This window comes from Hippocampus zosterae, chromosome 8 (genome assembly GCF_025434085.1).
Source record: "Hippocampus zosterae strain Florida chromosome 8, ASM2543408v3, whole genome shotgun sequence".
Taxonomy (NCBI): Eukaryota; Metazoa; Chordata; class Actinopteri; order Syngnathiformes; family Syngnathidae; genus Hippocampus; species Hippocampus zosterae.
Window position 1 is genome coordinate 9,010,914 of NC_067458.1, and position 25,202 is coordinate 9,036,115.

General features: G+C 40.1%; 2 protein-coding genes across 6 annotated transcripts in view; one reads left to right on the plus strand and one right to left on the minus strand.

The window, feature by feature from the left end:
* The window catches only part of crb1 (crumbs cell polarity complex component 1), a 226,567-nt gene that overhangs the window by 42,860 nt on the left and 158,505 nt on the right, over nucleotides 1-25,202 (minus strand). The window lies entirely within an intron of this gene.
* The window catches only part of dennd1b (DENN/MADD domain containing 1B), a 142,209-nt gene continuing 125,009 nt past the window's right edge, over nucleotides 8,003-25,202 (plus strand). For 3 of the 5 annotated variants that reach the window (XM_052073906.1, XM_052073908.1, XM_052073909.1), the window contains exons 1-2: nucleotides 8,003-8,289; nucleotides 8,702-8,766. In XM_052073906.1, coding sequence (XP_051929866.1) covers nucleotides 8,273-8,289; nucleotides 8,702-8,766 — 82 coding nt within the window. In that variant the 5' untranslated portion in view covers nucleotides 8,003-8,272. The remainder of the gene's footprint in view (nucleotides 8,290-8,701; nucleotides 8,767-25,202) is intronic. The other 2 variants (XM_052073907.1, XM_052073910.1) reach the window with 1 other exon arrangement.

Sequence of the window (25,202 nt, forward strand, 5' to 3'; positions counted from 1 at the left end):
AGTAAAATGTCTCCATTGTTGTCATCGAACCAAGTGTAGTCATTCGAAATGAGGTCTACACGAAACCGTAGAGAGACTTCCGCGCAAGAAGGACCAACACAATCAACATAGCCTGACTGTGTTAGAGGGAGTAAACCCCCCCGCCCCCTTTCAGAATGGTTTGCTCCTGCAGCACGGGGGAAGTGTTGTGCTTGTTTGTACGGCCGGCAGTTTCGAATACAGCGGCACATAATAACACTGGTGTCCGGTGTCTTGTTATTCTTCAACAAACATACAGAAACAGACTGCTGTGTTGAAAGCAAACTTGAGAAAAATGAAGTATACAACCATGGTTTAAATCCACTATAGGCCGAGTACTAGTGTAGCTTAGATGTGCACTTTATAATGTTATATTGCTCTGTTTTGATTTCATAAAAAAAGCTGTTCAAGCAACTGTTGTGTGACAAAATATTTTTTTTCACTGTTGTTTATGGACAGAAATATTGTGTGAGATTATGTGTGAATAACTGCACCAAGTGAAAAATGTCCATGTAAAATTGAAAATCGAAATTGTTATTTCAGTAAATATTTACATTTGGCACATAGAAAACTGATTCATGATTCCATGTTGACGAGAGCATTAAAATGGGGAAAAAATAGGACAAAAAGGTAAAAAGAAATTCAGAAACGATAAAAAAATGTGTGAGTAATCATGATTAATTTTTTAGTTCATTTGAGTTAATTATGACAGTTGCATTTTTAATTAGATTAAATATTTTAATCGTTTGACAGCTCTAATATATATATATATAGATACACACACACACATTATATATATACTGTATATACATACATAGTGAGTAGTGAGATTCCTCGACAGACAGACAGACAGATAGACAGATAGACAGATAGATAGATAGATTTGTCCAGGCCCAATGAACTTGCATTAACCAGATTCAGAGCCACTTCCAAGTTTAAACACAAACCAGTTTTTATTTAGATTTCTCTTTTCTTATTCGTAAATAATTTCGAAAGAAATAATCAATTTCATGTTATAACAGGCAGCATCATAAAATGTTCCTTTACTGTACAGTGACATTACTGACAACACAGTATTTAAGTATTAAATACCATAGACCAGTGGGTTACTGCGTTTGGACTTGAATATCTGAAACGGATATCATAATCACAAACGTTTCATTTTTTAATTAGTCTAAAATGTCTACATCGGAAAACTAATATGCATTAAAATTCTCTTCGGTAGTACCTCAAAGAAGTTTGACCACACTTGATCAAGTTAATGCAGTGTATTAATCAATATATATGCAAAGAGGTTTTTATGAAAGCCTATTCAAGTTATCAGACACGCTACCTGACATGCTTCTGTGTGGAATTTATGAATCTGTAGCTCCTCCGTCGTCAGCTGTCGCCTCGCCAGTTGCGGTTCGGTTCTGCTTTCAGACGCGTCTTTCAGTTCGGCGCAGACTTCACGGGTCGGCGTGCCGGTGTTTCGCAGTTGCCTCGACCAGACCAGATGTGGCTGAGAGCTTGACATTTTTGTTCCAAGTCCTTGTAACAAGTGGACTTGATAGAGAGTGGAAGTGCCGAGCAACACTCTAGTTTTATAACGTTGGCAATACATTGTCAATCTTTGACGAGCGGTTATATCCACGGAACATATCTTTAATGTCAAAATGACTGACAATGTAGTTGTTTTTTTACCCGATTTGCGTCTTTCCGAATTTTCGGGGATTTGCATTCACATGAGCCGCTGAGTGAACCACTTCCTGTTTCAAATGCGCGTCACAAGCACGTGACCATTCAACCACACTGCCCCCACAGTCGTCGAGGAACAACAGGGTAGACGCCCGCTTCATTGGGCACACTATGATCTGCATACTTGTAAGGTTATAATACAAGGGCTCTGCCATTCCAACGACGAGTACGGGCCATTTTGATTGACACTTTCAGAATTTATAGTAAAGTGCATCAAACCAAAGATGAATATTAGAAGTGGATTAAGCATGAAGCAGACATTCAACATTACTGCAAACCATCCGTCCATTCATTCATCTACAGCGCCTTTCCTGACTAGAGAAAAACAACCATTCACACTTATATTCACAGACATGGACAAAATAGTGCCTTCTGTCAACCTAATACACACATTTTTGGGGTGACAAAAACCCAAGAAAGTACGAGGATAAAATGCAGAATCCACACCGAAAGGACGCAGTTGAGCTTTGAATCTCGGCTACTCCAAATACACAGCAATCAAACCCATCATACCCACCCTGTCACACAACTAGATTGTGGACTGTCAGTGCCGCTCCGCCCCAAACTATCAAGTCAAGTGTGAAAAAAAAGTGGCTGTCGAAGCGGGATCTGCATCTGGCCGGTACTTTGCACAAGTTTGTACCACGCTTCACAGGACATTTCGAGGTGGAGACAGTTATCCACCAGCTTTCAGTCAAGCTCCAGCTACCGCCCACCATGAAGGTATATCCTGCATTCCATGTATCTTTGCTCGAGCTTGTGGCATCCAGCCTTCTGGCTCCTCTTCTCACCACACCTCCGCTGCGTGTGATTGACGGTGATCCTGTGTACATGGTGAAGGAGATCCTGGACACTTGGCGCAGGGGTAGGGGTATCCAATATTTGGTCGACTGGGAGGACTACAGACCAGAGGAGCAGCAGTGGATTCCCTGCACCTGGATCTTGGAACTGTAACTTCTGCGAACTTTTCCACTCATCTCATCTGTCGAAACCAGGTAATCGGCCAGGAGGGGTCTGTTGAGGAGAGGTGGGGGATTGGGGGGGGGGGTACTGTCATGATCCTGTCTTGTTTGCTTTTTGTTTCAGTCTCCAGCTGATGAGTGGGTGTTCCATCACGAGTCGCATCTGTCTTGAAATAGCCTAGTTTCCTGCCTGCTTTATAAGTCAGGCCATGCCAACAACTGAGTGTCGGATTGTTAGCCTTGAACATGACGTTGTCTCCAAGTGCCTAATTTTCCCAAATTTTCATTGCCTTGCCTGATTAGTTCAAAGTATTTTTGTTGTAGTACTCTCCTTGTTATGTATTCTCGGTTTTTGTTCGTCGTGTATTGGATTTTCTTGTTCTTTAAGTTGACAAGCCATTTTAGTTTACATCTTTCCTTGCCTTTTGCAAGCGCTTTGTTTGTTCTTGCATTTTCCTGGTTTTTGTTACCTCCGTTGTACTTTGTTAGTCTTGCATTTTTGTTAATATATATTTTTGTGACCAAAACCTCTTATCTGTGTCTACGCATTTGGAAGTTTCATTCTGTCCAGACTTCGTACAGACATTTGCCAGGATGTGGCCATCGTATTAGTCATACAATCGGGAGATAATTTTTGCAAAATTGAGTCAGAATAACATGATAGAATCAAAAGAGTTCCAGTTTAATCATATATCTCCAAGGAGCAAGTTAATGAGGCATTTTACAAATTGCTTCACTTTCAATCCATCCATCCATTTTCTGATCCGCTTCATCCTCATAAGGGTCACGAGGCATGCTGGAGCCTATCCCAGCCGTCTTCGGGCAGTAGGCGGGGGACAGCCTGAACCAGTTGCCAGCCAATGGCAGAGCAAACATAGACAAACAATCATACATGCTCACACTCACACCTCGGGACAATTTAGAGTGTTCAGTCAACCTGCCATGCATGTACCTCTCCCTACCCAGCGTTTTTCCTTTCTAAATTCTGATTGTAATTTCCCCATTGCGGGACAAATAAAGGATATCTTGATATCTTAATGTTTTTGGAATGTGGGAGGAAACCAGAGTACCCAGAGAAAACCCACGCAAGCACGGGCAGAACATGAAAACTCCACACAGGAAGGCCGCAGGTGGAATTGAACTTCTGCACTGTGAGGTCAATGCGATAACCACTCCACCACTGACCCCCATTGCTTCAATTTACCATATTCAATAGGGCTTCGGTGTCAACGTACTGAAGATTGTATCTTTGTACTATAGATATATTTTAAAATATTGACCACGTAAATAAACTGAACACGCATGTTTTGTAATGTGTGAGGAAGCCTGAAGAAAACCCATGCAAGCATGAATCCTTAACATCAGGCAGATATGGTAAGACCATGAGTGCAACAAATGTAAACATAATTGGTGCTTTTATTCTTGTTTCATGACATTCCCATTGAACTATCAAGGCTGATAGAGTCTTGTATCACTCCCATCAGTGTATCCCTAATAAAAACATTAATTGCACCAACACAAACAGATTTTCACTATCTATAAATCAATATCAAAACTTCAGTTCACGGTCCGGTGCCACCAGAGGAACAGAGTGTTGTAATAGTACACAGCTTGGGAACTGGATAAGTGCTCAAATTTCCAGCCAGTATGCCAGTGTGAGCAATTACCCACATATAAATATACACAGCTGTAATCTACATAGATCTGTGTGAGCAAGAATTAATCCTACTGAAGAATTTAGCAGCATTGAAACATCTGAAAGAGTGTCGTTTGTCTCTCTGTGACTCTTTACATCAATATACCGTATTTATCATATTGGATGTACAGTATATATGTAATGTGCCATGCAGGTAAATCCCTGTAACCCTGATAAAATTTTAATTTTGCTCTCCTTGAGTGAGTACAAAGATACCTTCCTATAATATTAGAATTATATGAGGATTGAGAACTGCAAGGTTGATGACTGCACATTAATGAGTCATTTCAAGGTTATCTTGTCCTGGAAGCCACTGATGATGCATCTACTCTAGCATTACGTGTAATGAAAACTGACAAGTGTTTTTTGATTGACATTGTGGGTTTCACTCACCCTCAGACAATTTGAATAAAAATAAATATCTGACAATGTATCTACCTTGGGGAGGGGTGGGGGTGTGTGTGGAAACGAACGCAATGTATTATATTTTTCTCCAAAACATACTGCAATTCTTCATCTGTCAGACCAATGATAGAACATAACAAAAGGCAGATTACAATCATACACTTTCGGGTTACTGTGGCTGCAGCTCATACAAATGGGTTGTTTTCAACATGACAAGAAATAGAGAGTGCAAACTATGCAATAATTCATCATTCTTTGAGTATTTTGATAAAAGCATGTCACAGACATCTTTTTAAGACATCTAGCAACTGCTTTAAATTCTGGAAAGAATTTATGATAAATCATCTTTAATCAAGCAAGATATAGTGTGTGCATGGTCAAATGCTTAGAACCAATCCAAACCAAAGTTGACTAATCATCAGAAGTGGTTTCCCATAAATAAACATGATCTGGATCTTTTTGGAGCATGGTTCCATGAAATGTGAAACCTCAGTGGGGTCCTTTATTATGTGTGTATGCTCCTGATTTTGTTTTTGTTTTTTACATCTATGTATGTACTGTAGGCGGCCCGGTAGTCCAGTGGTTAACACGTCGGCTTCACAGTGCAGAGGTACCGGGTTCGATTCCAGCTCTGGCCTCCCTGTGTGGAGTTTGCATGTTCTCCCCGGGCCTGCGTGGGTTTTCTCCGGGTGCTCCGGTTTCCTCCCACATTCCAAAAATATGCATGGCAGGCTGATTGAACACTCTAAATTGTCCCTAGGTGTGAGTGTGAGTGTGAGCGTGGATGGTTGTTCGTCTATGTGTGCCCTGCGATTGGCTGGCAACCGATTCAGGGTGTCCCCCGTCTACTGCCCCGAGACGGCTGAGATGGGCTCCAGCACCCCGCCGCGACCCTAGTGAGGATCAAGCGGTACGGAAGATGAATGAATGAATGTATGTACTGTATGCTATCACTGTAAACGCATCCCGCTGCCTGAAACCATATGTTTCATTTTGCTGCCACTTAATTACCTTTTTGTCCGTCTGTAAAAATCTGGCTCTGATCCAGACAGCATCTCTGGAGAGGACAGGGAGGCTCATCCAAGATTTGATTTCAATTTACCATCAGACAAATACTGCTTGAATATGAGTACCGTAACTGTAAACTGAAAAGGTATAGTCGAGTCTAAAGAGAATTGAAGCTCCTTTGAGATGGGTTGGTTTCTGATAACAGAAACAACATTCAGGCAGACATAAATCTCCCTCAGGATGGAAATCGAAGTGTCAGAATAATAATTGATTCTGCCAGCAGGTTTCACTTCAGGGAGTTGGTCCCTTGACAAATAAGGAACTGAGTCTCTTGAAAAATACAAGTTAACATTTGTGAGTCAGACCATGAAATAAACATGAATCCCTCCACTTTTAGCTGTGCAGAGAGATTCAACTAGACTAATTTGCTGTGGATCCACTTTTTGCCCACAATTACTCACCTAAGGACAAGATCAAATGTGCGTGCCATTGATATGAACACCATTATTTCCCTTTGGTTTGGTTCATGCAGGCCGGTGTACTAGTAGTTAGTGCATCTGTCTCATAGTCAGAAAGAATATCCTGGATCGAATCCCTGTCAGACCATCCATCTACCCATCTCCACTTATCCTCACAGGGTTGTGGGCGTGCTGGAGCCTATCCCAGCTGTGTTTGGGCAGCAGGCAGTGGAAACCCTGAACTGGTTATCAGCCACTCGTGGGGCACACATAGAGAACTACTAACACTCACAATCACAACTGGAGAAACTTTTGAGCATTCAATCAACCTACCATTCATGTTTTTGGAATGTGGGAGGAAACTGGAGTGCCCAGAGTAAACCCAAACAAGGACGGGGAGAAAACACAAACTCAATGCAGAAAGGCTGGATTCGTACCCACGATCTCTGAGGCGGCCTTGCGAACAAGTAAACCGTGCCCCAGTCTTAAATTAATTAAATCAAATAAAATATACGTTTTTGTAATGTGGGATGAAGTTGGAGTAACTCAAGAAAAACCCAAGTAGAACATACAAACTCTGGAAAAAAACAGAAACAAGTAATAAATAAGAAAGTAGGATATCTCCAAAATATAGCTGATTTGTATAGTGTCTTACTATAAGGATGCTAGCACCTGGGACCGGTCAAATAGTAGTTGTTGTTACAGTTAACCTGTGGATATATGCTGCATGACTCCTGGATTGCTCAAGAAATTAGTTGTTTTAAACTTTTAGGGCCACTATGCTCTATTTGTTTGCATCTTTGGTGCAGTCAGCAGAGGTTCGATCCCTGGCCAATGACCCAGTGCCCAGCCATTGCTGGTCCCAAGCATGGACAAAGAAATGTTTGTGATTAATAAGGAAGGAAAGAACTGTGCCTAAATGTGGGATATTGTCACCTTAAATAGCACTTGAAGAATCACTGTCTTTGTAGTGACTTCTTTTCCCACAACCCCTCGTGAGGACCAAGGTACCTCTGAGTGCATAGATCTTCAGGTGGATACCAAGGATATGTTCAGTAAAAAAATAAAATAAAATAATAATAATAATGGTAAAAGGCTTTCCATAGCTCACTAACTGGTATGGAATTATACACTGTTCACGTGTGACTACACGACTAAAAGGACATTTCTGCAACATGTATAATTTGTGTCCACTAGTGGGACAACTTTGGCATTGCAAAGGATAACTACATGTTACTCGCGAGGCTAAACTGTGTACAGGTTGACAACTGTGCCACTAGTATTACTCGTGACATTGTACAATTTGACAAATTGACATTTAGCATTTCACTAGTAATAGTACTAGTAACACTCAGATGTCAACAAATAGTTTTTCCTAAAAGATAACATGCTACTACCATCTGTAAGATGACCTCCAGTATTTGTGGGCAGAAATGTCACAAAAGTGGAAGTTAGTAGTCAAAAGTGGACCCCCCAAAAGAGAAATGTTTTACTAGTGGACACAATAAGTGTACTAGTACATGGACGTTAAACTTGGAAGTCAATGATCTCGAATAAATGCTCAAAACACGTTCATAGGATGAAGATTTAATTTACGTTTTTTTTAAAGCAAGTGTTTGAAGAACAACAGCACGTATATTGCAGTCGCCATCTAATTTCATATTTTTAAAAAATGAAATCAATGAAACGGCGGAAAATCCTTTCAGGCGTGATGACGTCACCGTTCATCTGACAGCACTTCCTGGAGTGATGTTTGTTGTGGGAAATAAGCACTGTGCTTTCCGATTGGGACTGGGCCCACGTTAGCGGAACAAGGACAAAAGAGACACCTTTCTCTCTCATGTGGAGATGCGGCAGCTTTCTGCAGGGGCCAGATAAGTCACAGGGAAGGACTGGGACCAGGACGAAGAGGGGATCATTTGTCGGATAGCTGAGCAGCAGAAACGCCGACACACAGCACGGAGCTGTCGCGATGCGGTAGCTAAAACATGGACAGCAGAGTCAAGTAAGTCTTTACAATTTTACTCACTGAAATAGACATTTGCATTTTCTTGCATGGTGAACAAGAGGAAGAAGGGGAAAAAAAAGAGGAAATGCGAGTCGTTATGCGAGCCTTCTCCGGTAGTGGATTTAAGAGACACACCAGCTGGCTCGACAGCTTTTTGGGTCAGTCTGTTGCTCTGTCTGCGTGATAGCAGCTCTGCTAACCCCCTTAAAAGACTTGACAACATATTGTCATGCATAACTTCGTGTCTTTATGGCATCAGATGGCATATGCTCTAGGAAGAGAAATACAGTATATCATGTATATCAAAATAAGGGAAATACCACTGCACTTTGTTACTACAAGGCATAATTGATCGCTTACCTGAAATGTTTTGTGAAATGATAATATTCTCCTCGTCTTTTTTTTAAAGGGAGCACCCAGAGAGAACATTTGATCTGGTAGTGCATGTGGCATCTCCAGCAACTCAAAATGGTGGTGAGCAATGTCATTTTTATCACTGATAATCTCCTTTCATCATCTCCCTGACCTTGTTTTATGTATTTAAAACTTGCCTGAGCACATGACTCAAGCAGGCTATTCATTAAGTGCAGCTTGTGTGCAAACGTGATGGCTAAGTATTAAAATTCCTGTGGTATTAATGTAACCACCGCTCATGTTTTTTACTATTGGTGGTCCACATACTGCTTTTGGAAAAAGATGATGACAATGCTGCTGTAAAAAGAAACAAGGGTATGTGAATTTACCTCATGGTGGAGCAAATAGCTTTAGTCAAGTCAACTTCACTGTCAATTGTGCTACATGTGCAACATACACCACAGATGAAATTACATTCCTCAGGAGAGAGAGGAGCCTCTGCAGGTGCCCGCACCACCATCAAAAGAACAGTTACCATAAAATGACAAAATAATACAACACAACACATAAGACACAGACAGACGTCTGACCTTAACCACCTTTTCTGCATACACTTTGTTGTTTGAAGCAGTTATAGATGAAAGAGGAGCGAATCAAAGTGTCCTTTCACCAGTGGATCAAAGATGTCATGCTGAAAATGTGCACACGTCTACTACACACTAAGTTTGAAAGCAACAAGAAGCTGTATCGTCCATTGACGAAAAAGCGATTGGCTCACATCGCCTATCCCAAGTAAATCCACTTCAATTCCAAGCCGCGACTCCCAGTTCCACATATGCATCGGCGCTCTGCGCTGATGCTCCTTTCTTCTCATAATACTGAAGTGATTCCCTTCCAGGGTGCTGAGACAAGTGTGCTGCAGGAAATTATTCACTTCCTATTAATTTATCTGAAAAGATTTATGAGTTGCAAATATATTTTTGTTCATTTATGTATGCCTGTGATGTATGGTCTCAGGCAGAACATTTCCGTTCATTCGATGGCAAAAGGTGCAGTAAACATGTGTATCTTGTTGTGAGTGTATGAGCTTTACCTTGTGTTAAAAAAGGTATGATCTTACACTGAGTAAATCTAGAAAATCAGCATTATTTCAGTATTGATACTTTTTCTGACATTTTTGTTTCAGTGGTGTGCATTTTGCAAAATGAGTGCCTTGAGCATTAACATATGACAACATAACACAAATATAAATGACCTTCAACAACAAAACAATATCAGATGATTTTTGCTGAATAAATAATTCATTGTATTCTTGTGTATATATATAACATTTTATTTTATTTTTTGAAATGAAAATTTAAATGAGTGTGTTTTTGTTTCCGGAATGCCTTTGGTTGGGGAATATAACGGTTTACGGTGTAATTATAGGGATCGTATTACTGTGCAGACAGGTTGTTGTCATAATTGTTGTCCTAATGTTGGCAGCAGTAGACCGACTTGTTGGAATCTTCAGGCCTACACTGCGTCACTGAGTGTCACTTGCACAAAGACAAGGAATCATTATGTGTGCTATAATGTTCTGTATGCTTCTTGGTTGACTTCTTTTCAAAAGCAAGATCAGCTGAAAGTCAGCTGAAGTTCAGCTGCAATGCTTCGGTTACATATTAGTGCTCTGCATTCACCGTTTGTGCGACTGACCTTCTAGTCTGTACTTTTTCTGCTGCCGTTTGGTTTCTAAGATAACCACCTTTCTCGTTGCACCCTGACCCCACAAAGATTGTTTTGGAAAGATCACGCTTGGGTCAGCAAGTTGTATTAACTGTTATGCTATTTGCAGTGGTCAACCATTCTGGCATTCACCGCTGGAACAAAAGGTGGCAAGGCAGACTTGGAAAGTGACTGCTGTCAACATTACTTCCAAGCATTTGTGAATACTGGAAATAAAGTTGACCATATTATACAACAGAACTCTCTCACCAGTGAGTCAAATATCGTACACCAATATTTTCACTGCATATTACGCCAGCCATCTGATTTAATACACTCCGTTTTGACGTTATAGAGGTGTTCTGTAGACTTAGGCATCTGCCTTGCTGAAGTAGAAAGAAGACTGAAAGTTGTCCTTGGATGAAGTTCTGTAATTGGATTTTAAAACAAACTCATATGAACCATCAGCTTGAGCTGTAATGGCCCACTTCCTCCACATATGATTCAGGGTGAGGCTCATATCCGGACTTGTGCTCCCTTGAGCACAGCTACACAGCAATGTTTGCACACTCGGCGTCGGACTTATGCATTCAGCTCAGTTATTTGACTCAAGGCTGAGGACTCAGACCTGATTGCATTGAGAAAAAAAAGAAAAGTCACTGTTGGAGTGATTCCTAAAAACGTCAAGAATCTAAATACTGTGTGCATGATCAACAAGCGGGTGCCAATAGCTGTCGTGCTGTTTATTTTCTCAGTGGTTTCAAATGGGCCAAGAAATGATTCAACGAAAATTTTATTTGACGTTTGTGTGATTACGTTTTGGCTTATGGAAGATGATGAACCGGCTGATCTTCGTGTACAAATGCACGAAGCGATGCAATTTGACTCACTGTTGTGTGGAACTCATTTTTGTCATTAACAGGAAGGGTTAAAGCTGTGAGTCATAACTAGAAAGGATTTGGCCATGATGTGAAACCTCATGTCAGTCACTGCAATCTGCTGCTTTTGACAAAGAAGCATCGCTTCATTTTTTTTGGGGTTGTTCTTTCCGCACAGCCTCACTTAAGCAGACATGACTATAGTTTATTTTAAAAATCTGAACATGATATTTAGGCGATATGGCAGAAGACTCAAACTTGTTTATATTCTGAAGGACTTCCTGTAGTTTCCAGAACAGAAGCGAAATTACACTTGGATTGCCAGTTTACTTCTTAAGTACTGCCAACTTGGCATATAAATCCAGTTTACGATACAAATTTAACAGTGACGGGAGGGAGCCACGCCTGAGTCAATGGAAAGCTCATGTCGTTTTGCTGATGCTGCAAACACTGTTTCGTCTTCCTCACCACATCTTGGTCTTGCAGGCCCGGAAACTCGATCCATGTATAGTATGACACCGTCACACAAACCAGTCTGACTTGAACGGTAAACTTCAAAAGGCACGAGACTGTTGTCCAAGTTGTCCAACGAAAATCAGTCTTTTTATGAGGGTCAGTATCTTTCTGTGTTAAATGGCCTTCACTGTGCCGATGACACCCACATGTTGGTTGGCAGGCAGGCATGCAACAAGATTGTTGAGCCAGAAATTTTCAGCAGTGAAAAAAATGCTTCATATTAAGGGACATATAAAGGGAAAGTGGCATTTTAATTGCTTGCAATGTATACGCATTTTTGGATCTCCGGACTGCATGCAAAGCTATCAAGTTTTGTGTGTATATAAATATATATATTAATGCTCTTTGGTCAGAGACAAAAACTTAATGCTGTCTTAATTGCCTTGCTTTCAACATTTAATGATGGTTGAGTTCTCCAGAAAGTTGATGAATGGAAATTATTGGATTTTAGGATTGATTCAACACGAACAATTAAAGCACATATTGAACATGTTTTGAAGAAGATTCATTTTGGTGTCTGTGTTTTGTTTCATTCTGGGCATTGTTTTACATTTAATGTCAATTTTTTTTTGTGGTTCTGATTCCGAATCAACCCATGTTATTCCTCAACACATTAGGTTTTCATAATAATGCTAATAATAAATAAATAAATAATAAAGGGCCGGCCCGGTAGTCCAGTGGTTAGCACGTCGGCTTCACAGTGCAGAGGTACCGGGTTCGATTCCAGCTCCGGCCTCCCTGTGTGGAGTTTGGATGTTCTCCCCGGGCCTGCGTGGGTTTTCTCCGGGTGCTCCGGTTTCCTCCCACATTCCAAAAAACATGCATGGCTGGCTGATTGGACGCTCTAAATTGTCTCTAGGTGTGAGTGTGAGCGTGGATGGTTGCTCGTCTCTGTGTGCCCTGTGATTGGCTGGCAACTGATTCAGGGTGTCCCCCGCCTACTGCCCGAAGACGGCTGGGATAGGCTCCAGCACCCCCCGCGACCCTAGTGAGGATCAAGCAGTTCGGAAAATTAATGGATGGATAATAATAATAAGTATCCAACTCGTAATATATTTAGTAATTCTGAAACATCATAGGTATAAATTATAATGCAATACCTATTCGTATTGCACAAGCTTATATTGGTCAAATTTAATTTGGAAAAAAATGAAACTATCTCAAAAACCGGATCTACAAGAAAAATGTTGACTTTTTTTCAAATCAATGTCCAAAATATGTTAAAGACTTAAAACCATCTCTGATTAAAATTTGCTGTTGACTCGTATAAGTTTGTTGCTCTTGCTTCGTATCTTGAAAGAAATACATTGTTTAATTCTTTATAATAATCTAATGTGCTCTCATGCTACATCCTCTTATCTTAAAATATTATTTCTATTTCATGAATCAATGACTTTTCTTCTTTTCACTTTGTATTGAGACTGTGGTCTGATTTTATGATTTAATATGTGTTCTTTTTGTCTAATGTGGTACAGTCTTATGGATTTCCTTGTTTATTGTATTTCTTGTGTGGGGGACATCGCTCGTAAATGAGATGCTGCATCTCCAGGGGCTTATCCCACATGATGAAATAATTTTCAACAACCAACTGCGAGAAAGCTGTGCTAAATTTTGCTTGACACTGGATTGTGGGGTCACAGTGCGGCTAATTTACATAATTCCCCCCTCACACCGAGTTTCTCTAGCCATTACTTTGTGGCTTGGCTGGCCGAGGAGCCACCATTTCCAAGTGACAGCTGGAGGACGTGGGTGAGTGGGGTGTTTGTGTTTGCCGATCGAAAATCACACATCAACTGACAGCATTTGCCATCTTGAGGATGAAGTGATGCGTAGCCAATGTTTTGGAAATTGATAGCTTCTTCTTCTTTACTGTTTAATGCGAAGGACTTCTACCGGTAATTGATCGACACCCCTGAGGATACTTTAAGTTAAACAGTGATTCTAAATGATTCAGCAATTATCTACATCGCAATTAATTTAGACGTATTACCCTGTTTATGTATGTATGTGTGAATGTATAGAAACCTGTATTACACACAAGCAGATAATTGATTAAATAATGTGTATGAGGTGAAACCCTGAAACATGCAGTGCCATATAATATATATATATATATATACAGTATATAATATACACACACACACGGTATATAAAACAAGATGCATATGCGTTACTATTTGATGTCTTACAAATAATATCTGATAATATCATCTTATTTTGTTAATCAATGATAATGATCAATTATAATCGGATTGGAAGATGCAGTGGCTTATTCATTTGCTTTCGACAGTTATGTTACTGTATTTTTTTCATTTATGTTTGCTGTACATGTATGTTTGGTTAGGGTGTACAATTTATTTGGTCATTCTGGTAAACAAACCCATTCGTAGATGTATTCGGCGTACGCGTTTGCACAACTAGTTTCACTAACTAATGACAATTAGATTAAATGTAACTTTATTGTTACTGTACGTCTCAAGTACAAGGCAAGAAAATGCAGATTCCATCGTCTGTAACCAGAAATGAACAAGCAGGATATGATAACATCGAGATAATGATGGGGGGGGGGGGGGGGGTCTTCTTCTTTGAGCCGTTCTCTAGACTCTAGATGGAAAAAATTGAAACATTCAGTCTGTAGAAGGCAACCTTCAAGTGATTTATGGACTATGGTTGTTTTTTCCTTCTTTATTGTTCATAAAGGTGCAAAACTTCATATCATCATATTGAAGGAATGACTTGCCACTGTGGGCATGATGCTGAAAAAGCTTTTTGAAAGCACAAGCGCAAATATGATCAATGTTCAATTCAATTTTCAAACACTGTCCTGTGAACAGCTCATAAATACGAATCTAGTGAAATGATCTGTTGTTTGCTGTTTACAGTGGACAGAACGACTGTGTAGGAGGGTCTCGTGAGACTTCTGAGGGTCTCTGATGTGATGCCAACAAGGCTATTGAACCACTCTGAATGCTATTGGCTTTTGTACCTAATGATGCATGACCTTTACAATCTAACGCTTTTTCATTCTCTTTTTCACATAACAAACTTGTTCATGTGGAACACTTCATGAATGATGTTTAGGATATTTTGTTCCTGCTAGCTGCTACGGGTATATTTGCGCCTACCTATCTGCCTCAACTGTTCTTCTTGTTATCGTTTCTGTAATTCAAAAAGAAGAGGTTCCTGTAGTGAAATTCTCAAAAGTATTTTTCCAGATTAGTGATTGTCTAGCTAGGGTAATATTTATCGCTCAACATAATCATTGTTAGCGGAAAACCATGAAAATCAAGCTTGAAGCAATGGTCGGAGTGTACATGTGTGGACTTTGTGCTACACTTCTAACCACGCATGTGTGAATAGATGACAGACACCGGCCCTTTTACCCCCATGCAGGTCCAAGGAGGCTTGGCCTCCCTGTTCAATGCAAGCTCAGTTGTTGTCTGTTGGCTCAGAGCTGTTTGGATGCTCAGGCTGTGAGTGAGTATTGCCTGAGAGCGTGACTGGCATGCTAGCTACTAGCGGTCCTGGCCACATAAAGCCATATTGATGTGCTTCCAAGATCCTGCCAAAGCTAGCAGATGATACAAAAGCTGCCAAGGCAGTAGGTGGGGACAGATGCTACCTGTCCTCACCCAGTCCCTCCAGCCAGATTGTTTCCAGTAACAAAGCCATAAACTTAAGAGATCAGCATATCAGTTTACAACTACATCCATGCAGCAATTACAGAGATAATTTATTCTAAAAACTCAAGAGTAGGGCTCAGGGAGCACAGACACCTCACATGACAAGTTAGCAGCGTATGATTCTTTTTTGCCGCCTGTGTTCATTTATCGCAACAAGGTAATGCAGAGTAATTCTGAACAAACCGACAAATAAGGCTGCACAACATATCGAAAAAATATCGTCATTGTGGCCTGTGCAATAGGGATATTCCAAAGACATGCAGTATGTTTCATATAGAACTGTATGCTTTTATCTGACTGATGAGCAATACATTGCAACCTTAAATGTGTATTGCCAGGTGAAACGTATCTCGGGGCATACAAATAATTCAAGTATAAATATATTAATATTCAAATATATAAAACATTCAAAGATACTAATATACTTAACATTAAAACGAGGATGACATCAGGATGACATCGGTCACATGACCTTGCCACACTTGCGTTGCATGTAAATCTCCGTTCAACCAACCACATTCCTCCTTCCCAGTTTGCCGTTGATCGACAGTTAAAAGCAGCAGATGGCAATCATCTTGCGCAGGGCGAGAAGGACGAGGCGCACATGCAGAGCCAGAGAGGGACACGCACAGCCACTGTTGCCTTGACAGGACACATGCAAAAAATCCAAATCTGTGTTCACTGTCAAGTATATGCGGACGGTACACGTGCAAAATATTACTGAACCATATTTATAATTTCTTAATTACCAGTGTATGAAAAAGTGAAGGTTGTTGTAAAAATGTACGAGGAGCCAATTGTGTCCTATTTCAGTCACAACACCCATCTTCGTTGACTGCCACCCACTTATTGTGGATTAATAAACAGTCATACAACGTAACATATTGTATGGGGACCCTTAAAATGCGATGCAGACATATACAGTAGTTCATATGCCTGAAATCCACACTTCACATCGCTATGTCATGTGGCGATGCATACTACATAACCCTCATTTTGTACGGTGGTGAGAGTTTCAATTTTTTTAATGACAATCCACATTTTCAACCATTTATCCTTACTACAGTCCTGCATGGAAAAATTGTTACATAATGGCACACATGTTGATGCCATTAACGCACTCATGAACACACATACACAACAAACACTTCTGTTGTAGCATAACATTATTTATCATTGAAGCACAGTTGCAGTTTTGTGAATTATTATTTTTTTAATGCAGTGCTGACTTTGTTAATGGCTGTCATTAAGTTCTAATAGTTAAATAAATCCCCAACACTTTCCATATCCTTTTGGATTGATATTTTCTTCTTAAAAAATCTTAGTTTTCACTGAGCCCATAGTATTGGCGTTATGGTCACGTTATCAAGATATCTGGCAAATATTTTTGTTATATTGCACAGACCTTATAAATATATACTATAATAAGTTATTAAATAAAGTAGCTAAGAATACAATGAGCCTACTTATTGTCATTGGTTGAGTGAACGCTGGTGCGTTTTGGCTGCCGCTGCTCAACCCGTATCGTATTATTTTGTGTTTTTTGTTATTGTAAAGTGTCCTTGGGTGTCTTGAAAGGCGCTTATAAATGAAATGTATTATTATTATTTATTTAAGTACACTTATCGCAATATTTTGATATTGCAATATTCTCCAACATATTGGATGTCACATGATTTTCCACTAGCATATAGCCGTACTGACCAATGACTGCTCTCAGTCACGTACTGCCCCATTGTCATGTGGTGTTCCACAGGGCTCAATTCTGGGGCCTCTGCTGTTCTCACTGTATCTGCTTCCATTGGGTTCCATCTTAAGGAAACATGGCATTTCTTTCCACTGCTATGCAGATGACTTTTATCCAGCCTGGAGGAAATCAAAACCTGGATGGCACAGAATTTCTTGAAATTCAATGAAAAAAGTCAGAAGTGATAGTGTTTGGGCCCAGTGGCCTTTGTACATCCTGTCCTGCAGACTTGGGCCCCCTGTCTCCTTATCTTAAATCAACAGTCTCAAACCAGGATCTTAAACTGGACAGTGATTTTAAACATGACCAGCAAATTGGTGCCATTGTTAAATCCAGCTTCTTTCATCTTAGGCAGCTGGCTAAAGTAAAACCTCTGCTTTCTTATGAGCACTTTGAGACATAATTCATGCTTTCGTCACATCCCGGCTGGATTACTGTAATGCACTTTACTTTGGAGTCAGCCAATCCTCCATTAAGTGTCTCCAGCTGGTCCAGAATGCTGCTGCTCGCCTCTTGACTGGTACTCGTAAGAGGGAGCACATAACTCCTACTCTGGCATCCCTTCACTGGGTCCCGATACATTTTACAGTTCTTTTTAGATCCTATTATTTGTTTTCAAATCTTTAAATGGCCTCGCGCCACCTTACTTCTCTGAGCTCATCCGCCCCTACACACCTGCCCGGCCTTAGGTCTCCGGAATAGACATTATTAGAAGTACCAAGAACTAAGCGGAGGCTCAGAGGGGATTGAGCCTTTTCCGTTGCTGGTCCCTGTCTTTGGAATAACCTTCCACTGAACATTCAGCAAGCCCCCTTGCTACCCATCCTTAAAACTCGTCTCAAAATTAATTTGTATTCTTTGGCATTTGTTTGTTTTGTTTGTTTGTTTGTTTGTTTGTTGAACATAAAACATATACAGTAATAATTTGACAGAAAATAAGGTAGATAAAAAAAGTAAAAAGAAAGAAATCAGTCTTCATTCAACACAGTTATTATGTTCAAGGGAGTAGGATGAAGTAAAATACTTAACTAGTCCTACCCCGTTATGTGTTTATATCTACTAAATCATTTTTATATCAATCAGAAAAGAAAAAGTAAGAAGTCTCCATTAATGCTCATACTTTACCCTTAACCGTGATATTTTTACATCTTTTGGTTTGTATCGGGATTATATAAATCCTCACCCTGGCACTCTTGTGTCAATTTTCTCTTGTATTCATAATGGATATTTCAATACCTTTCTCTATTTATCAACTTAGTTCTGATTTATCATTATATTTAATGTTTAGAATTTATCATTTGATATCATTTAGCATTTGACACGGCATGACTCGGACTTGATCTCAGTCTTACTGTTTGGTGCTTTCTACTGTCTTTGTTATTAATTTGTTGTTTTATTGTTGTGTATATGATATTTGCTCCATGTACAGCACTTTGTATACAGCGATGGTTGTTTTTAAGTGCTCTATAAATACAATTGAGTTGAGAATTAATTTTTGTTTTCACAACAGTTACTGTATGTTGGACAAATTGTACAATATCATTAGCTTGCTTAAATGAGAAGGTTGACATTTTCAATCCAATTACTTTGTACATAATGGTGCTTGTAATGTTGCTTTAGTTTTTAAATAGGATGTGGAGCTCAATTATGAAAATAATACATTTGTGTGCGTTTAAATAACTGTACAAATGTTTACTCTTCCTTGTAGCACATCCAAAGAAATATAGAACAAACTAATATAGAACAGACAAGATTTGACCTTTTATCCACTTGACGTTTTAGTTTCACTTTGTCCAATTATGAAATGTCTCTTTTGTACAGTATCCTCTGAGATATGGAGGTCTCTAAAGGGTCACCTAGCGTTCGCTAGTTCAATACCCGCCTCAAGCAGAACTGTGATTTTTTTTCCCCCTCCCTAACCCTTTCTTTTTTCACCTTTTGTATTCATGGAGCGAAACTCATGTAGCAGAACTTTTAGAAAAGGTTGGATGTTGGCATTCTGCAAAATGTCAGAATTGGTCCTCGACCCAACGCTCACTTTTTCCGCTGTGCGATTGGATGTCGCTGGCGACATGTTGAGTTCATGGCAGAATTGCACTCAAATCAGAGGCCGATGGAGTACTAACAGATGCCATGGCAGCAAGGAGGGTGTTGATTGGTCATTAGAGAGGCCACACTCCTTCACTTGCACTCTTGCGAAGACCCCTGGGTGATGTCTCACACATTGTTTATCTTACAACCCTTGTGCCTTTCTAGTTTGGCTCACCCATGTGACTTTACTAAATTAGCTCATTTACAGAGGATCAAGATGTCATCCAAGTCTTTGTTCTGTTTCCGCTGAGTCAAATTAAGCAGGTGTCCCCACCATAGAATGAGTTTAAGGTTGGATATAGTCATGACGAAGTAAAAGGGGTTGACTAAAGCATCATGATTGACGAATTGACAATAAAAAAAAGATATTTTCATTTGAGATGGTTGACTATTACTGAATGTTCTCAACTCGTTTCATAACATGCCCAGTATCATGCTGAGCAGAGAAACACCGCTGAGGGGGTTTCGGCATGTTGTTAACGCAATTCAGACAGAATTCTTAATGATCAATAGATAAATTGTTATGGGTGTCCGTACTCATGATCACAAAACCAAAAAAAATGTTAGATCCCCTCCTGCTGAAGTTACTCTGATATTCTGTCAGATCCTAATCAGAAAACCCATTATTAGGGCATTCATGATCCGCATTACTGCACATCTCACGCACTCATCTTTTTTTTTCTTTTTTTATATTGCCGATGTTCTTAATGCTGTCATTTTAGGAAATGCTGGACTCGTGTACTTGACAACCCTAACCTGTCCTTAAATGGAAAAGAGTCAGTTTGTCCTCTCTCTATGTTGGCCCTTATGTGTGCTATTTGCAGTATGCCAAAACTAAGACTTGATTTTGGCATGCCAGTGTAACTGCTTCTCTCCATGCTCTCCGGTGTGACTTTTTTGTTCTAGTCCGGAGTCATTTGTATCTCCCCGCTCAGAGTCACTCATCCGTTCACCACTGTGTTGGAACCTGCTGCTTGTTGGGTCCGCTTCAAACTTGTTTTATTTCAAAAGATTGGACTGCCTTGATTTGTTTCTAATTACATGGAGTGATTTCATGTCCTAGGATTTGACGATCAGCGCAGTCTTCGTTAATGGTTGACAAGTTTCTGTTTAGAAATGACAACAACTTATTCTCAATTTATTTATTTGGAGTTTATTCTCTTTTTGACACCCTTGTCACTTCATTTGCTTTTTTTCCTGCCTATTCAATTTCTCTTGGAAATCGAATATGTTGAGTCATTGTTTGATCTTGGTTTTACACTTTTAATCAACCTCTCTTCACGCATAGTTTGCCGACACAAACAAAGCTCAGTCTATTTTGTACTGTATCGCTTGGATACGCAGGCCTTACAGAGAACATGGAGCGGGGGCTTTTCTTTTGGTGTCATGTGGCCGTGTGACATGCAGTACTTGGCACACTCACTTAGAAACATCCAACCCCCTCTGGACAGGCAGCTTTGTTGCTTCATTAGAATAGTGTGTATTGGCCAAAGCATAAAACACTGGGCCTGAATGAGAGCGGATGGGTTTTGGTGGCGATAAGGTTCTTCGCGTAGTCGATATAGCAAGAGATGAGCTATTTGGGGATCGGGCATCAAAACATTGTCGAGTCCAACAGTTTAATCCTTATCCAATATTGGATTGGATTGGATTGGATACAACTTTATTGTCAAATGTGACATACGGCACAGATGAAATAGTGCTTATTTTTCCATTTTTCATTAGTGTTTACAATATTATCGAGATGGGGAAAAACATGGAAATACTTCCAGGCATGGAGCACTCAATGCAGGATATTTATAGACGCCTCTTCTTCAGTGTGAAATCTGGGGAAATGTCGGGCCTGATCAATAATTTAAAATGCGATGATTTTGATGAATGCAGAAGTAGTTCATTGCATCACCTTCACTCACAGCTTTACAGACTTTACAGTTGTTCTCAATGGCTGTTTTTGTGTGCGTGCTTCGTAATAGACCTGAGTGAATATCTTTGTGCGACCAATTTTCAGATCCTCTGGGTAGCTTTTAGTTTATTCATGTTAAACAATGGAGACTAAATGAAAAAGGACCCAGCTGAATGTATAAGCTCTTTTTTTTCTTGATCGAACGTCGATTCCATCCATCCAATGCGAATCACATGCAAATTGTCCTCCATGGGTCAAGAGCAAAGTTCTCTCAAAGCTGCGCGCGTAAGCAATTGCGCCCTGCTCTCACCCTCTCAGCGCACACAGTGACTTTGGCACGCAACACACACACACACACACACACACACACACACACACACACACACACACACACACACACACACACACCATACATTTCTTCACTTGCACCCCAGTTGAATCTCTAAACAGGACACCACACCATTCCCACTTCGTTCACAGTTTCAATAGGGTGCACACTCAGTTATTCTGCTATTGTTTGAAGCATACATCAACTCGCATACACTGGCACTCACCACTGGCGAGACGCTGCAGGCGATAGGCTGACTGCTCCATTTGGCAAGTCCAAACATGATAATTTCTTTATGTGCCCCTTAAATGAGCCCCTTTCAGGGGTTTCAGACATCAGCTGACTAGGAATTTTTGCGTTGTACTGAATAACGTTTTCCATTATTTATTAGTGGATAATGTGGAATAACATTTTTACAATTGTATTGAGACTTAATTATGCTTAAAATGACTTGGGTGCTCAAATAAAAGTAAAAAAAATTGGACTGATACAGTGTGTTCTGTTTTGATATATAGTTTATTTGATTTCTTTTGTAACATACCTGCATCATGTAATTTGTCTGAGCTCAGGTTTTGGACAGGTGTGATTCTGAATTGGCCACCGTGTGAATGTCTGATTTTGCCCACTGTGGGCCAAGCAATGTTCTGGGAGTTTGTGTGAATGCGAAGCCACCTGGAAAATTAGAGAGAACATTGGCAAAGAGGTTAATTGATTCAGAGGAATAGCTGAATTGATATGGAATTGCGGGGCAAAGTTGCTGAAACAACATTGAATTGTGAGGCAATGCAGTGATGAATCATTATGTTGACTAACGGCTTTACTGACAGTTTTTTGAAAGACTGTACAGAACGTTTCTTTGAAATTGTGGGTTTTGTCATGGAGAAAATTTGGCAAGCTGTGCAGCAATGAGACGCGGAGAATGTTGACTTGAGACTCCAGTCCCTTAGCCAGTCAGGATGCAGAACACAATGCACTGTAAAAACAAACACCCACCCCCCCCAAAAAAAAACCTGCATGAAAAAAAACTGTGAAAGATGAACCGCGTTATAGCGAGGGATTGCTGTAATTGAATTCATGTATTATCTTAGACGTGTTTATATTTTCAAATGAGCTCTTCTTCAATATTTCTAAGAAATCTTAATGTCTGGTAACTGGTTAGCTATTTTTTATAATGGGCCCCGAGCTACTCCGATGGTCCTTGGGGACTACCTGGGGCCCGAGGGCACCATGTAGGTGACTCCTGACGTCAAATTTAACTGTAGCTGTTGTTGCAGCAACTACTACTGTCATCTGACTACATTTCGTGTAGTTACGTCACCATGATTATACCGATTAGGGTCAGACTCATTTCACGCTTGATCTTTGTCCACTTGATTGGCTCTGCACCAGAGTTTGATTACCATGTGAACACATCACGAAACAAACCATCACAAAGGAGAAAGTGACAATACAATTCAATTGGAACAGACCGTAGTGGGCGAGTATGAATGCAGGCATGTCAATCTAATTAAGGTAAAAACAAAAACAAACGCATGGGTAAGTGCTCCTCTAGCTTGGAATAAATGACTTGATCATGGATGATCTGCTCCCCTTGGTTTGTTTTGGTTTACTCAGGTGTGGAAATTGAATGGCAATATTAACAGCGAGATAAACATAACAAAGAGGAGCTATGGACAATGTTGTCGTTGGTCCAGCATTTTGTGCTTCTTGGTTATGGTTATTCATTGAAATTGGAAAACTTTCTTTTTTCTTTCAGATTTGGGTTTGACCCATTCCACACATTGTAATACCATAACTTTACTCCTTGACAGCCATACTTGGGAAGTCACCAAACATTGGAATGTAGAAATCCAGTATTTTGGTACCTTTGACAAAAGAAATACCGGTACACAAACTTGTAAACTGTATTAAATTTGTACCAATGGAAGCATATGAATAGACTGAGAATGATAATTGATCACCTTGTATTTGCACCGGAGTCAGCTGATGTAAAATTCTCTCTCAGCAATGTGATGTAAAAGACTGATATGTATCTTTCATTATATGTATCTTCCATTAGTAATTAAGAAAATCAACCTACTTATTGACATGATATGAGTACTAGTATTCTGACATCCAGACTCTTAATTTAGGCACCAGGACCAAAACCCAAGTCAAGCAGAACTAGTGGTACAAGCCTGCTGTCTGTGCTGTCATTTCAGCTTCTGTCCTCACTATTTACACGTCAACAGCTATGCCTCCAGGGTATGTCTCTGTTCAAGGCTACGCCGACGTTGCCTTGCACCCCACAATTACTGTGAAGATGATGGCGTTTACATGCATGTTGTCGCTCTATTGGCCCTTAATTTGGGCTTTGGCCTATTTTTCAGGACAGAAAATATAGGTCAGTCTTGATGCTTTTGTGAATGTCTTTTACCATTTATCACTGGGAAAACCTGCAATTTGTTTACAGACTGACAGTAGTCTGCCTGCGATATTCACATTTACAAACATGTCAGTCATTGAATGATCTCAATTTACTGTTTGAACTGTAACGTGGTTGATCATTCAGTGATGTCATTGATGGGATTTCAACTTTAGTTTTCCTATATTTACATTTTTCTTGTTGGAGTCTATGTATTGAATGATTATCAGCGATTTGGGTATTTTTTAATTTTTTTATTTATTTTATTGTAATTTTTTCTCCACCCCGTGCACTTCAGTGGTCATAAATTATACTCTACTCAAACTTTGGTTGTTTGTTGTCAGGCCCCACGCGAATGGCTCCGGTCGAATATACAGTAAATAAACAAGTTGTTCTAATATATTAGTTGGATTGGAAAGTGGTTATCTTTTTTTTTTTTTAAATCCTGATCACGTACGTACTCAGAATTAACTTGATGAGTGAAGGATGTCTTGATGAATGAGCAGTGGCAGATTATTGCTGGGTTTGGGAGCCGAGTCACTTCAGAGAAAGATGAAATGCTGGTCATTTTCCGGTTCTTGTCATTATTATCAGTGTATTCGACTTATTGTCAGACGGGAGGCAAGGAGAGAAGCCTTCTTGTGACGTATGCTCAGGTGCTTGGAGATATGTAATTGTACAACCTCAGCAGCATTTGAGAGATGTTCCAGTGCACCTATCTACACAGAGTAGTTTAATTTAGTGCTAGTAAATTTTTAGAATTCACGTTTGTATTGTGTATCAACATTTTGCCCCGCAGTCCTGCAGAACATTGAGATGGTATTTTCCACTCTGTGCTTTTAACGGGTGCAGGTGTTTTGCCTTTCATGTGGAAAGACTGGCTGACTGACTTCAAGTTGGAATGCCTGACTGAGAGCTGTCTTTCTGTCAGCCTTTGCATGTGAACTTCAAATCACAGCTCAGCAGCAGCGTGCATGTAGCCGCCAAAGGCAAGGCTTTTCACTGTCATCAGCACCATGCTGCTGCCTCTGGGTGCTGTGCCATATGACATTAACAGAGATCGATCCTTTCCGCACCTCAAGGAGCTGCCGTGCGACACACCGTGTTTTCTGTGATGCCGCAACCTACCACCTCAAAGAGTAAAAAAGAACTCTCCCCTCAGCATCTGCTGCTGACTGACAATCACCGGCTTTCCTTAAGTTTATATGTATCCGAAAACTTTATTTTGTCACACTCTTCATATTCAGACTTCTATGTCTCCGTCAAAATCGAGACCGCACCAGCGACCCCTATGCCTCT